The sequence below is a fragment of the Sinohyriopsis cumingii genome, chromosome 4, assembly GCF_028554795.1.
Source record: "Sinohyriopsis cumingii isolate HCF-2022 chromosome 4, ASM2855479v2, whole genome shotgun sequence".
Taxonomy (NCBI): Eukaryota; Metazoa; Mollusca; class Bivalvia; order Unionida; family Unionidae; genus Sinohyriopsis; species Sinohyriopsis cumingii.
The window spans coordinates 82245722-82261894 of NC_142964.1; the positions used below are offsets into that span (position 1 = coordinate 82245722).

The 16173-nt window shown below is 35.1% G+C and overlaps 1 protein-coding gene across 1 annotated transcript; it reads left to right on the forward strand.

The window, feature by feature from the left end:
• Positions 1–411: 411 nt before the first annotated feature.
• On the forward strand, positions 412–15596 carry LOC149801548 (neuropeptide receptor 15-like). The gene is made up of 2 exons (XM_089954326.1): positions 412–1528; positions 14233–15596. Exons 1-2 carry the CDS (start codon positions 1026–1028, stop codon positions 14951–14953), a joined length of 1224 nt encoding a protein of 407 aa, XP_089810452.1. The 5' UTR covers positions 412–1025; the 3' UTR covers positions 14954–15596.
• The last annotated feature ends 577 nt before the right edge of the window (positions 15597–16173 follow it).

Genomic DNA, 16173 nt, shown 5'->3' on the forward strand with positions numbered 1-16173 from the left:
ACCTAGCTACCACGGATATTCTCTAACATTTAAAATTAAAAAACAATTTAATCCCATGTGAAATATTTTCTAATACCATCATCATTGAATGTAATGCTACGGAGGAAATGGTGAATATGTAACGGATTCTTTCTAATTTAAAACCTTCCAGTTTAACGTGAGACCAGGTCTATTCGTATTCTCACTCAGTATCAGCTCTCTATGAAAGAAAGGTCATGCCTACTTTCGTCACTGATTGGTACGTTTCCTTGCAAATTGGCTTACTAATTTCCCACCAGAGATGTCTGTTATAGTAATGTTCATTCCGTAGGAGCACCTTGTAAATGCCCACCTTGTCGTGACTCGCTGGTACTGGCAGCGTTATTACCCTAACATTATGCAGCAGTTTCATTCCTCTTACTAGATCAATAACCTGCTTGACTTGGATAGTGGCGGTTTGGCTAGAATAGACTTTCGTTAACTGGTGTGGACATAAACAAACTCTTGACTTTGACATTTCTCATTTCTGGACGAAATAATCCAAAGCTTTGCACTATCTTTAAATTATATGTTTAGTATGTTTCGAATAAGTCATAACAGAAAATTTTGGATACTCATTAACTTTTAGGTTTTTTAAAACAAACTTTGTATTTGGTGATAACTTCTGAGATTTGTGATCAATGTATCATTTCGTTCCAGCTTTCCCATAAAACGGGATTTAGAGGAATATATTTTTGAGAGTTGTCCACAAAGCTTAAGTCTACCTTACTGGGAGCTTGTTTGGAGCGTAGACAATATTCAATAGCAGTACTGGATGTTTTCTGCCTACTATTAACCAAACTGCGGAGAGATGATTCTATCTGCTACGGTGGATCGGAAATAGATGGACCTGAGTGAATACAAGCTAGTGCAATACATCAGATGAATTCAGTGAATTCCATATTAAAAATCTAATTTTTTAAAAATATGTTCTTACTTATAAAATATAGATTTATTGATATTATCGGATCCAGTGTCGTATACTGAAAGCCAAAACAGATTCAAACATGACGTTGAATTCTACTGCCGAAATAGTTACTGAGTTAAGTGAAAAGTTACTGGACTTCCAGCTCAACCATGACATCAGCATCATATCTTCTGATAGTGTTCTGAGCAATCTGACAGATATAGTTAAGTCCACATCTGGTGAATTTGACCGAAATGGAAGTTTACGCCTGGAGGAATTTAAGGCTCCGGCAAGCCTTGAGGCCGTCATTATTCTTTCTGTCCTGTTTTGTTGCATCGGAGCTGTCGGTCTTCTAGGAAACTTTCTCGTCATCATCGTTGTATTGCTTGACCGGAAGATGCGTCAATCCGTTACTAATATTTTCATAATGAACCTTGCCATTGCGGATTTCTTCATTATGCTTTTTGGTGTACCGGAAATTGTACAGTTCATGCTGAATAGGGGCTGGCTCCTAGGAACTGCTGTCTGCAAGATCAACAGATTCTTTCTCGTCGTTGTCCTGTACGTTTCAATCCTGTCACTTGTTTCTGTGTGTATCGAAAGGTGAGTCAGTTTGTCTCATTTATAAGATGAAGATAACTTTCAGAAATAACCTTCTTCGTTGGTTTGGATGGAGGGGTAGAGGTGGAAAGGGTGGCGGGGCAGTGAGGTAGTGGCGGATTTCCTGTTAGGGCGGCAATATTCAGGGGGCAGCAGATTTTAAAGTATACAAGTTTGGCTTTGTTACAATATTTATTTATCTGCCAAAAAATAAAATTAAAAGCCCTGCTTCAATTTTGCCATTAAATAACAGCGTAATGCTCTTTAAAGGGGCGAGTGACTTTCCGCGGGAACTCTCACAGTGCCTAGGTTCGGAAAAATCATAGATCCGTCATTGCGGAGAGGGTAGTCCGCATAACGATGTTACAAACATACAGACTTACACAGCATACCCCTTATTTGTACCTAATAATGACAAAATTATGGCGATAGAATACAAAAATATTGTAATTTTCATCTAGATCCAAATGTAACTGTATTTCTTAGCCTATTTCGATCACTAACTTTTTATTGGAAACAAAAAGGACCATCCAATTAATGCAAACTCAATGGGTTAATAATAAATGGTTTGTTACGATAGGGGTAATTCTTCCCGTTTATTTGAAATTAAGAGAGAACTATCTTAACTTCTAAATTTCAGTACATTTGAAAAATCCCATTTCTACAAGCTTAGCTTTCTTAAATACAGTTGAAAAATATACATTTTTTTTCTAATATGTATACTATTCAAAATTATAATAGAAATATGTATATTGATTTATGAACTTTAACTAATGGTTGTGTATTTAGTCATCGCAGACACATGAATGAGAAAAACAAAAACGTCTCATATTAGGTATATTCAATGTTCAAATATTTAAATGAAAATATTTAGAATTTTAGGATGAGAAGGTTTCGTGAGCTCTCTGGACATTTAGAAGGCAGAGGTACCGGATGCACCTAAGAAACTAATCAGGACAAAGTAATTTTATATTTTTGTTTTTCTTTTTTTTCCAGCAGGGAGATGGTTACTAGTTTTGACATGCATCAAGCGATGTACCTAGTTCTAGAGTTTGGATATCCTTTTATACAATATGGAGCTGTCATTAAAAACAATCCCTAGAAAGATACAAGTTCTTTATATCGTTCGAACTCGCCGCCAAACAATTCATTGCACGCAGAAGTATTAGATGCAGGATATTTAAGATTAAATCGGCGACACTTAATTCCATCCTCGTAACGTTCAAATAGGCCTTATTCTTCATGCAGATGGCAATAACTAAAACGCTTTTAATATTGGCAAGTGACGTTATAAGGACAAAATAGGAGTACAAGACAATTGAATATTTGGCACAAAATATGGTAGCAACAAATGCAACTTTGCTTCGCTAAGGTCTGTCATGATTTTATGTTGTCGGGTCTTCTTGATGATTGCTCCTGAGATGTACGTTTACATAAATATGTGTGACTTTTTATCAGTAATACGCTAGTCACATTAAAAATATGTTCAAAAATATAATTTAATTGCTATTAAAATGATTATACTGGCTTTTAATAATGGTTGCGACGGTTTTCAGATGTCGGGTAGAATTAGTGACCATGGAATCTATTACAGACATCTTCATATGCATGTAGTTTTACTGTTATATTCATTTTATTCATTTTGTTAAATGGCAAATATATTATTTGCACTTCAACAGTACGATAACAACCTGAATGTTTAACCTTCATAAGATTTACATTTTTATAATTATAATAATTTTAAGATATTCACTTATTCAGTTTTGTTGAATATAACAGTGTTTTTTTTTCTTCATGGAAATAAATATCAAGTCTAGAATCTTTATGCAAAATAACACCGTTAATTTATAAGATAAAATAATGTTGTCTTCTGATAAACATTGTGTTGTCATCTGTCGTGTACAAATTTTCCAGTAAAACTATACACATGAGAATCTTGAAGATCCGCCGAGTCCGATTAATTGATGGCTTTTATATATGATAAACATCAAACATCATAAGCAATACATAGTAACCGGGGATAATACAGAAAGCAAGGTGGAAGATTGGAGGGGGGCAAATTGTTTCATATGTATGTATCATATGTTTCATATGTATCGTTTCAACCCTACTTCTTGACAAGTGGGATCTATATATATATATGTGTGTGTGTGTGTGTGTGTGTGTGAGAGAGAGAGAGAGAAATGGATGACTCAGTATTTGAAATGTGAAGAATGTAAACCGCATGAGTAGGCACAACATGTTTTTACTGCATATTCATCTATTGCATCATAATTACTCCGTGTATTGAAAGTGAACAATAAATGATTTATTCATTGTTGTACATCACATAGTTGCTGTATTTCCGGCTCATAAGAAAGCTTTAGTTTATTGATAATATCTTGACAAAATCAGATTTTATAAAAAGTTAATTTGATAAATGTTCGGATCCTATAATTCTAGTCTCCTTATAGGGTAATATCAATAATACATTCAAAATGGCCGTTGAATCAAAGGTTATTTGATAGATTTACGACACTCGCCTTATGCTTGCCGTTTGTCATTGATACTACGTTGTGATTCTTCTGCAATTTACGTTTAATTATGCACACGATTTCCATACGCAGTGACATCTTTGGGTCCGTTTACTAGGAAAGAACCGGAATTTTTTATTTGCATTGCATGATATAAATAATCATCGCATTACTAGATTAGCTGCGTTTTTACGAACTTTTTGGCTGAAACATTCCTCAAAGACCATACTTTTCAAAACTGTTTGGTTTGACTCGCGGTAAAACTCACAGGAAGCTTTCGGTTATTTGTTTAGAACGAAGATTGGCGACATGTTTACGACTACGGAACCATGGTTCTGTTAGATCATCATCGTGTCTTAATTTTTCATAGATTCCATTATATATGTATACGAATATCTGCCTGTACTCAATCTGTTTTAGTCTTACTTTAATTTTTTCTGTAACTGTTGTGAATAGAAAAATATAAAGTAAACGTTTCCGTGATTATTGTTATAGAAGATTCTCCGTACGCTTTTGAACTGATGCCTTTCTAGCTATTTCTATTGCTAGTTTACTTTAATTTTTCACTTCAAACCATAGGCGACATTAGCATCTAAAAGTTTGCTTATATTTTGAGACGAATATCCTGTAAAAGCATTCTTGTTGCTGGAGCTTAGGAATTTCAGACATGAGGTTCTTGACTTCAATACCTGCGTGTTTGGAGTATACGTCATGTCATCTTGTTATCATGTAGAGGGCGCTGGTTCCAGACGCAGCATGATATTACTCGTCACTAAGTGATTGTTCTAATCCTATTAAAATTTTCGTTCTTATCCACTATCAAGTGATTTTTAAAATACAGATATATCATTTTAAGTTTTTGCGGTATTATTTTGTTCTGTGGCGTCTAATTTAGCAAAAACAGCAGCAATGTGCATAAAAGAAAAGAGAGAAAAGAAACGTCCATATAAGTTTTGAGCCCATACAACTCTTTCTTTTGTCCGTAAAGAAATTTAGAGGATAAGACAACTTAAAAAACGTTATTGTATTCTGTTTTGAATCCATCTCCGCACACCACCACCAAAACAAGCGGTATAATCTCGCTATTTATATAACAGCATAAAACATAGTCTTTGTTTCCTATTTATATCAACATTTCCACTTGCCTTATCTCGACACAATGTACACCAAGCATGTCATTTAGTGTGTTATCTCGACCCTATGTATACCAAGCAGTTCATTTGTGTCTAATATCGACCCTATGTATACCAAGAATTTCATTTAGTGTCTAATATCGACCCTATGTATACCAAGCATTTCATTTAGTGTCTAATATCGACCCTATTTATACCAAGCAAGTCATTTAGTGTCTAATATCGACCCTATGTATACCAAGCATTTCATTTAGTGTCTAATATCGACCCTATTTATACCAAGCATGTCGTTTAGTGTCTAATATCGACCATATGTATACCAAACATGTCATTCATTGTCTAATATCGACACTATATATACCAAGCAGTTCATTTAGTGTCTAATATCAACCCTATGTATACCAAGCAGTACATTTAGGGCCTAATATCGGCCCTATGTATACCAAGCATTTACTTTAGTGTCTAATATCGACGGTACGTATACCACGTATACCAAGCAGTTCATTTAGTGTCTAATATCGGCGCTACGTACGCCAAGCATGTCATGTAGTGTCAAATATCGACCCTATGTATACCAAGCAGTACATTTAGTGTCTAATATCGACCCTATGTATACCAAGCATGTCATTTAGTGTCTAATATCGACCCTATTTATACCAAGCAGTACATTTAGTGTCTAATATCGACCCTATGTATACCAAGCATGTTGTTTAGTGTCTAATATCGACCCTACGTATACCAATGTCGTTTAGTGTCTAATATCGACCCTACGTATACCAAGCAGTTCATTTAGTGTCTAATATCGACCCTAAGTATATTAAGCTATACATTTAGTGTTTAATATCGACCGTATGTATACCAAGCATGTCGTTTAGTGTCTAATATCGACCCTGTGTATACCAAGCAAGTCATTTAGTGTCTAATATCGACCCTACGTATACCAATGTCGTTTAGTGTCTAATATTGACCCTATGTACACCAAGCATGTCATTTAGTGTCTAATATCGACCTATGTATACCAAGCAGTTCATTTGGTGTCTAATATCGACCCTATGTATAACAGACATGTCATTTAGCGTCTAATATCGACCCTATGTATACCAAGCATGTCGTTTAGTGCCTAATATCGACCCTATCTGTATCAAGGATGTCGTTTAGTATCTAATATCGACCCTATGTATACCAAACATGCCATTTAGTGCCTAATATCGACCCTAAGTATACCAAGCAGTTCGTTTAGAGCCTAATATCGACCCTATGTATAAAAAGCAGTTCATTTAGTGTGTAGTATTGACCCTAGGTATATCAAGCAGTACATTTAGACTCTAATATCGACCCTATGAATACCAAGCATATTGTTGTTGTAAGGTTTGACACCATTGTTCAGCACAAGATAAGCTATCCATGGCGCCAGCACAATTGGTGGAAGAAGAACCCTGGAAAAAACCGGAAAGAACCACCGACCCATGAGAAGCTACTGGCAAGCTTTCTCACATATCCACATTGGCCGTACCCGAGACTCGAATCCACGCAGACAGAGGTGAGATGGCAGTGATCCGCAACGGTGAGCTCTTTAGACCATTCGGCCAGTCGAAGTCCGACCAAGCATGTCGTTTAGTGTCTAATATCGACCCTATGTATACCAAGAAGTACATTTAGTGTCTAATATCGATCCTATATATACCAATCAGTACATTTCGAGCCTAATATCGACCCTTTGTATACCAGGCATGTCATTTAGTGTCTAATATCGACGCTATGTATACCAAGCAATTCATTTAGTGTCTAATATTGACCTTATGTATACAAAGCAGTTCATTTAGTGTCCAATATCGACGCTAAGTATATTAAGCAGTACATTTAGACTCTAATATCGAACCTATGTATACCAAGCATATTGTTGTTTTAAGGAAGAACCACCGACCCACGAGAAGCTACTGGCAAGCTTTCTCACATACCCACATTGGCCTTGCCTGAGACTCGAACTCACGCAGACAGGTGAGATGGCAGTGATCCGTAACGGTGAGCTCTTTAGACCACTCGGCCAGTCGGTGTCCCACCAAGCATGTCATTTAGTGTCTAATATCGACTCTATGTATACCAAGCATGTCCTTTGTCTGACGTAGCTCGACCGTATTTATACCATGCATGTCATTTAGTGCCTAATATCGACCCTATGTATATCAAGCATGTCACTTAGTGTTTTATATCGATCCTATGTATACCAAATATGTCACTTAGTGTCTTATCTCGACCCTTTGTATACCATGCATGTCGTTTGTCTGACGTATCTCAACCATATGCATACCAACCATGTCGTTTAGTGATCGACCCTATGCATACCAAGCATGTCGTTTAGTGATTGACCCTATGCATACCAAGTATATCGTTTAGCGATCGACCCTATTTATGCCAAGCATGTCATTATTGTCTCATATCGACCCTATGCATACCAAGCAGGCCGTTTGTCTGACATATCTCGACCGTACGCATACCAAGCATGTCGTTTAGTGATCGACACAATGCATACCCAGTATGTCGTTTAGCGATCGACCTATTTATACCAAGCATGTCATTTAGCGATCGACCCTATGTATACCAAGCATGTCATTTAGTGTCTCATATCGACCGTACACATACCAAGTATGTCATTTCGTGTCTCATATCGACCCTGTGCATACCAAGAAGGCTCTTTGTCTGACATCTCGACCGTACGCATACCAAGCATGTCATTTAGTGTCTCATATCGACCCTATGCATACAAAGCAGGCTGTTTGTCTGACATATCTCGACCGTACGCATACCAAGCATGTCATTTAGTGTCTCATATCGACCCTATGCATACCAAGCAGGCTGTTTGTCTGACATATCTCGACACTATGTACATGAAGCATGTCATTTCTTCCGCTTTTCGTTTTTATTTTCAGCAAAGCTTGCTAATCTTAAAATCTCATGACATAAGTTTCAACAAACACTATTCCAGTAACTGATTTGTTGATGTTAGCGAGGAATTTGCATGCACTATTTGCAGTTGGAAATTGTTTTTAGTATCATCTTAGCAGTATCGGGCGAAGGATGAAAACTGGAAAATATACACCCATATTCAGTGATAATAGTCAGGAATGACCTTTCCTGACCACCACTGAGTACGCAATAATTTTAACCGTCAAATGTTTTTTTTTCATATGAACGTAATCTAGGTTCTATATTCTCACCTGTCATTCCTACCTAATTCAGGTAAGGATAATATTTATATATTAAACAACGAGTACAAACAACAAAGCTGCTTTAGTTCAAACAACAAATCTCTGTCGAAGATGTGTTCTATTTTTTGGACGTATTAGAGCTTTGTAAAGCAGCAAGTGTTATATCAATCTTCAAGACAGAAAGGTAAGCTGTTTAATATCAAACATATGACGCAGATGGTATACCATTTTTATCCCATTTTCCTAATAGATACTTTTACAAACACCTCGTTTAAAGGTTGATATATTTACCGAAATGGCCGGTATTGTTAGTTCTACACCAATGAATTCAAGTTAGTAGCGATCAAGTTTCATACTCTGCATATAAAAATTATAGCGTTTTGAGGCTTACTCGTCACACAGTGCGACTTGTCCAATGATTTTGGCTTGTGAAATCTGCTTTGAGAGGTCAAGCCATAACAATAGAAGTTTGATAAGTCTTGTGCAATTCCTGTCAAAAAAAAACATTTTGATCTAGATAAGAACAAAACTCTAGCCCGCTTAAGTCATGACTGCATTGTTCAAGCAGAATATATCCATTCTATAGGAAAAGTCATTGAGGTCATGTGTGCGCATTTACTTATTTTAAATTAAATATGAATTGCTGTTTTTAAAATATAATAATAATTTGCTTAACTAAAGTCTACAAGATCCTGATTACTGAATAATCTAAATGGTAACTGTTATCGAGAAACTTCTAGATAAAAAATATCGATCGCTATGAACTTTTACAGTGGTGGCAATATACTAAATTGGGTCAAAAAAGAGCACGTCGAATCCCATCGTCACAATATAGGGTTGAACAAAATTGTGTATTGACATTTGTGGCTTTTATTATGACATCAAAGCTCGCGACATTCAATCCGGAGTGTAATCGATCACACGTTTAGTTTCATGTTGTCCGAAAAAGTCCACTTACTTTAACATTGGTTTTGCTGTATGTACTTATCCGGTTGTGTAAATAATGACCTTTCAAAGGGAATATGGATGCATGAGGATCCAAATAAAATGAATAATCGTCATTTAAAGGTAGGTTTAATCTAATTCTAAAAGTTTCAGTTACTGAGGGAATCAGCGTTGAATACCTACATGACATGTACGACTTTTTTTTTTAGTCAGTGCCACTTCATTATAATTTGGGACGACTTATGGACAGTTATTACGAATCTTTATAAGGATTGTATCGTTCTGTTCCAAGATACTTTCGCTAAATTAGGAAAGTCCTTACAGGTTCGATACTGTTGAATAAAGAATAATTTCATGTAGTTTCTATACCTTATAAAAGTAGTACGATCGAGTGGAAAATGATGCAAGAATTATTAGTCATTCATACAATTAATTCAGCCGTTAATAACTGATAATAAAAGAAACATAATCAGCATTATTTTGCCGGAGCAGGAGCACTGTAATATTTATTAAAATATTTTGTGTGTATTACTTTGTTCCGTTCCGTCGGGCATTGTAATATCTGGATAACAGTTGATAATTATTTCGTATATTGTCACCTTGATATTAAGTACTTAATTTCCTGCGTGTTGACAGGTCAAATAAGGCAGTTCTTATTATCGAGCTTCTTCATTTATGTACCACTGAATTAAGCCTCATTTGTATGTAAAGGATTCTCACATGTTTCAAAATCTTCTTTATAGTTCCCGATTCCAACGTAATCGAATATCTTTCGTCGTGTATTCTTTTTATAAATGAGTTTGAAACATAACATCTGTCTTATCTGTACATAAACTAATTAGGCAGAGAAAATATCTTACTTGTGCTATTGATGATCTTTAAGATTAATGTGAGGCACCAATAAGTCTTAAATATGCTATGAGGTATCAGTAAGTCTTAAATATGCTATGAGGTATCAGTAAGTCTTAGATGTGATATGAGGTATCAGTAAGTCTTATATGTGATATGAGGCATCAATAAGTCTAAATGTGCTATAAGGTATCAGTAAGTCTTCGATGTGCTATGAAGCATCAATAAGTCTTAAATTTGCAATGATGCACAATTAAGTCATACATGAACTATGAGGCACCAGTAAGTCCTAAATGTTCTATGAGGCACCAATAAGTCCTAAATGTGATAAGAGGGACCAGTAAGTTCTAAATGTGCTATGAGGTACCAGTAAGTCCTAAATATGCTATGAGGCACCAATAAGTCCTATATGTGCTACGAGGCACCAGTAAGTCCTAAATGTGCTATGAGACATCAGTAAGTCCTAAATGTGATATGAGGCATCGGTAAGTCCTAAATGTGCTATGAGGCACCAATAAGTCTTAAATGTGCTATGAGGTATCCCGTAAGTCCTAAATGTTCTATGAGGGACCAGTAAATTCTAAATATGCTATGAGGCACCAGTAAGTCCTAAATGTGCTATGAGCCGCCAGTAAGTCCTAAATGTGCTATGAGCCGCCAGTAAGTCCTAAATGTGCTATGAGGCACCAATAAGTCTCAAATGTGCTATGAGGCATCCCGTAAGTCCTAAATGTGCTATGAGGCATCAGTAAGTCGTAAATGTGCTATGAGACATCAGTAAGTCCTAAATGTGCTCTGAGGCACCAATAAGTCTTAAATGTGCTATTAGGTATCAGTAAGTTTTAAATGTGCTATAATACATCATAAGTCTTAAATGTGCTGTGTGGCAACACTAAGTCTCAAATGTGCTAAGTTGCAACAATAAATCATAAATATGCTATTGGCATCAATAAGTCCTAAATATGCTATTTGTATCAGTAAATCATAAATGTGCTATAAGACGTTAGTAAATCTTAAACGAGCTACGAGTCATCAAAGTCTCAAAGGTTTTTGGAGGCATCTATAAATCTTACACGAGTCTATAAATCTTACACAAGCCATGATGTATCATAGTCTTAAACGTGTTATGAGGCATGACAGTCTTAAAAGTGTTATGATACATCAGTAAGTCTTAAATGTGCTATGAGACATGAAAGTTTTAAACGCGCTATGAGGCATCTGTATTAAACGTGCTTGGAGGCATCAGTAAATCTTAAAAGTGATATGATGGAATCACAGTTTTAAAAGTGTTATGAGATATCAGTAAGTCTTAAACGTGTTGAAGCTTCAAAGTCTTAAATGTGTGTTATGTATATTTGATTTAATTATATCTGATTTAATATATATTTATTTCAATTTAATTGTTTGTTTGTCAGTTTTAAAAAAATTCATTACATGCTATTGCAAGGTAAATTTATTCACTAAGAGATGATACCTTTTTCAGAAAATAGTTTGACCTTGACTGTTCGTTTTGTAAACACCAGGTATTGATCTAGATACTGACCTTGATTCAAAATTAGTAGCAACCACGTAAATAAGTTCTAATTTATGTTTTAAATGATTGGTTGTTATTGGAGTCATGATGGGATTACGCATTTAAGATGTAAACAATTTTTAATGTTTTTTTATTTCTTAGAGTAAAATGATTGGCTTCGTCAGGGCCACACTGGGTGTACGTGTATTTTAACAAGTAAATAATTTCGACGAGGTTCTAGGACATAATCACATGACCCCCTTTTTCGTATTAGAATACGATATAACCTTTGTTTTGGAGAGATATTTTCAGTAGTAGTTGGGCTCTTACACTGGAAGTTGTATTTTGTGCTGTTTAGAATTATTTCATATTACTTGGATTCAAAAGGATTAATTCTTTTATTCCTGGAAAATACGTGTACTCATATGAAAATCCTGAACAAAGATAGCTTTTATAAAAATTTATTCAGATTTTCAAAACCGGAGTGATATTTCTTGATTCTACAAGGAACTGTGGACTTCAACGCTACAGATTACAGCATACATCATCGTCTTCCATCTTGGATTCTTGGCTGGGACTCGAACTTGAAATCATTAGAACATTTTATTATTAGGACTAATACAAATGTTTTCGTGGATTATTTTTTGGATTGTTTTTGGATTTGATTCTTAAAACCCGTCAGTTCATATTTTTTCATTTTTACAGAACTTTTCTAGGGAAATAAATTATTGCATTTTTTATAGCTTGTTGTTTTCACTCTTTCTTGTGTTACTTTTTATTCGAGCCTAAACACGTAACATGCGACTTGCTATGAGGCATCAAAGTCTTAAACATGTTATCAACAAATCAAAATCTTAAACGTTCTACAAGGCATCAGTAAGTCTTAAATGTGCTATGTGGCATCAGTCAGCATTAAACGTGTAACGAGGCACCGGTAAGTCTTAAATGGGCAATGAAGCAGAAGACAAATTCACGCTCATTTGCACACTAACATAACAATGTAAAAGTTTTGGTGCATGTAATAACAACGCATGATTGTCGGAAATGTATAAAATATTATTTACATTAATGTAAATAAAGATAGCGAAATGATACACTTCTGAGTTTTCGATTTTACTGCAATGTTTAAGATTTCCAGGGAAATAATTGTATTAACTCCAAATTCATCAAGACTTCAATGTCGAAATTATATAGCTTGATGGATTTTAAAAACGTATTATCTACAATGAGGCAATTTATTCGAATGGAGCTGTACATTCAGGTTGAGAAAGAATATTGGACATCAGAGTATGATTGTTCTCGATTACCTTTAAAAATATAAATAGCTAAAGAGACTCTGTTATAATAATTAAACAAAAAGAATCAATACTAAAAACTTTAACTCCAGGCAAACATTGCTCCTTCGATGGTACAACCAGAGCGCATTCGATGGTACAGCCAAGGTAATTTAAGCGGAGAGCTTTATCATTGTTCTAAACGATTACGGGGATATATTCACATCCTTTACCTCAAACAATAAATATCAACAACACCAACATTAAATTCACACAATCAGTACGAAACCAAAGTGTTACTCTGGACAGTACTCTCATACTGCACCAACATGTTATGAACATATGCAAGGTTGCATATCTTGTGCTGAGACGCATCAGCTCCATTCACAAATATCTTTCAGCTGATGCCACTAAAACACTATTGTGTTTATTAGTACTTTCAAGACTGGACTATTGTAACTCAGTTATATCTGGTTCATCTCAATATCTGCTCCAGAAACTTCAAAAAGTTCAAATCACAGCTGCTCGGATCATACTTAGAGTACCACGATCAGAGCACACCTCCCTGCTGCTCTGTACCCTACACTGGCTATCCATTCGATCCAGAATCAAACACAAAATTTGTTCTCTGTGCTACCTTTCACTGACGGACTCTAGTCCAACATACCTATCCGACCTCACCCATGTGTACACACCAGCAAGATACTTACGCTCCTCTTCTGACAATCGTATACTCCTCATTCCCACTATGAAAACAAAGTCATATGGACAGCGTTCTTTTGCATACCAAGGCCCAGCAACGTGGAATGAATTGCCCACTGAACTTCGACACAAAGACACAGTGATCCCATTCAAAATTGCTCTCAAAACTCACTTATTTCGACTGCAAGAAAAAACTTAAAGACCTAATAATGTTTCCTACCTTAAATATTCTCAGCATGTTTTTTTATGTTTTCTAATTTCATGGTGTTTGTTTTTGTAATCATATCATTATATATGTTTTTTATCTTATATGTGTTGTCTAATGTTGTAAATCGCTTAGAGCTTCTAAAGATTAGGCGCTATACAAAGTCCTCATTATTATTATTATTATTATTATTATTATTGATTAAAGTCGGATGAATTATTACTTTATGTTGACCTTTTTTTATTTTAATTGTTATTTAACCATCTTCCTGTTAGATGAAGCATTAGCAACATTCACCTATTTGCAATATGATTATAGAAATCTGTTCATGGACAATAATACAATTTGTTAATTTCTTATTTTCTAGATACGTAGCCATCGTTTACCCAATTAGAGCTCACATCCTGTGTGGACGGCGTAAGATCATCTTTGCCATTCTGTTGGTCTGGCCAATAGCCATCGGCTGTGGAATGCCGACAGCCGTATTTAATACAGTCCTACCACTTAGTCCAGGAGCAGGAGCAGAGTATTGTATGATCGTTTTTCCTCACATTAGTATTCTAATACTTTTCCAGTACATGGAATTCGTTTTCTTCTACTTCGTACCAGTGTTCATACAAATTATTCTTTACGCTATAATTGGACGGAAACTGTATGCTAGCACTGATGAATTGCACACACGTTTCCAGATGCGCCCCGATTTTAAATGCCATATGGACAGATCAATGGACACCATTAAAGCAAGAAAAAATGTAGTAAAAATGTTGGTTGCCAGTGTGCTAGTATATAGTATTTGCTACGCTCCACCGCAAATACTGTTGCTCTACAATACGCTTTCTCCGCGAATGTTTGAAGTGACATGGTCGTGGCATGTTTTTAGTTACGTCATTTCCTATATTAACTCTGCAGCCAATCCTGTGCTCTACTGCATATTTAGTCAAAATTTTCGGCGAAATTTTAAGAAATATCTTTGCTTTATTTGCCGTAAGAAGCCAGAAACATACCAGAAAGTAGTGTTCGAGTCATTTGAATCCAGGGTTATTTCTCGGAAAATCAGTTCCTCTCCGACTACAGTTTCCCGTTTATGAGATAAAAACTGAAAGTTCATATTCTGGGTATTAACGTCGAGGAGAAGAATTATATGGACCTAAATATAATAAACGGACAAATAATATATACAACTCTTTTTTATACCTTAAAAACATGAATATTTATCGTCGTGTTAAGGACAATAGTTTTTTAATCGAATAGTCTTGTTCTTGATACTTGACATTTTTGTTCTAACCTTCTTCATTAGAATATTCTATATCGTTATTTCATCATATGAATAAAGATATGTTCATCCTCGAATATCTCTGTCTGTCATTGTGTCTATCTACCTATCTTTTACCATATATTGTTTGCTATTCCATCTTTCGTACAACATTGTTTTCATCCAGAATCTTATTTATGCGTGGTATATTTCCATACTGAAAAGCAGGTTTGATTATGTGATTGGTAAAAATATACGTCTTTATTAAATTTGCTTTCAAAGAAAGATGTATAATATGTACATTTCGGATATGGAGATAGAATGCATTTGGTTTAAGGGTTTATTTACTTCGAAAATATTTTTGCTGATGGCATGTGTCTAATAATGAGAATTGCAAACAAGGCCATTAGAATTCAAATGTGACGATTTTCAACCCTTTATAGTGAAAGTAAAATGTTTTATTAAAACTCTAAAGCACTTGTTCGTATTTGTTATTTTTCCTGCTGTCCATAATAAATCACCATTAATACCTTTTTTAATAACAAAAATGCATTGATCATTTGTAGATATCCGAGATCGTGCTCCCTTCAAGAGTACAAACTATAAATATTCGTTTTGAATATCTGACTTAGCTCAATAAAGTATTCTATTAAGAGAGACCAGAAGCTACGGTATGATTATTCACAGCTGATTTATTTAGTCATAACTATTTTCTCTAAAACACGATATCCTGCCTTCGGATAATAAATGAAAAATTTATAAAACGAGTGGAATATCATTGGTACAGCGTACATACTGCACATATATTTTATTTATATCACATACAAATACATATATTTGAACTTTGAACGGAGTTAAGTTTTTTTTTTCTTCTCTTTTTTGTTTCTTCACATTGATTGAATCAATATAATACACATTTATGATTTAAAAATGAGTGATGGTTTTAATGATGAAAGTAGATCACTAGGCCTACAAACGCTGATAGAGGGACAACTAATCCGGCGGTTATTGACAGAACTTTAGCAGTAATTCATTCTCTCTCTCTCTGATGTTTTG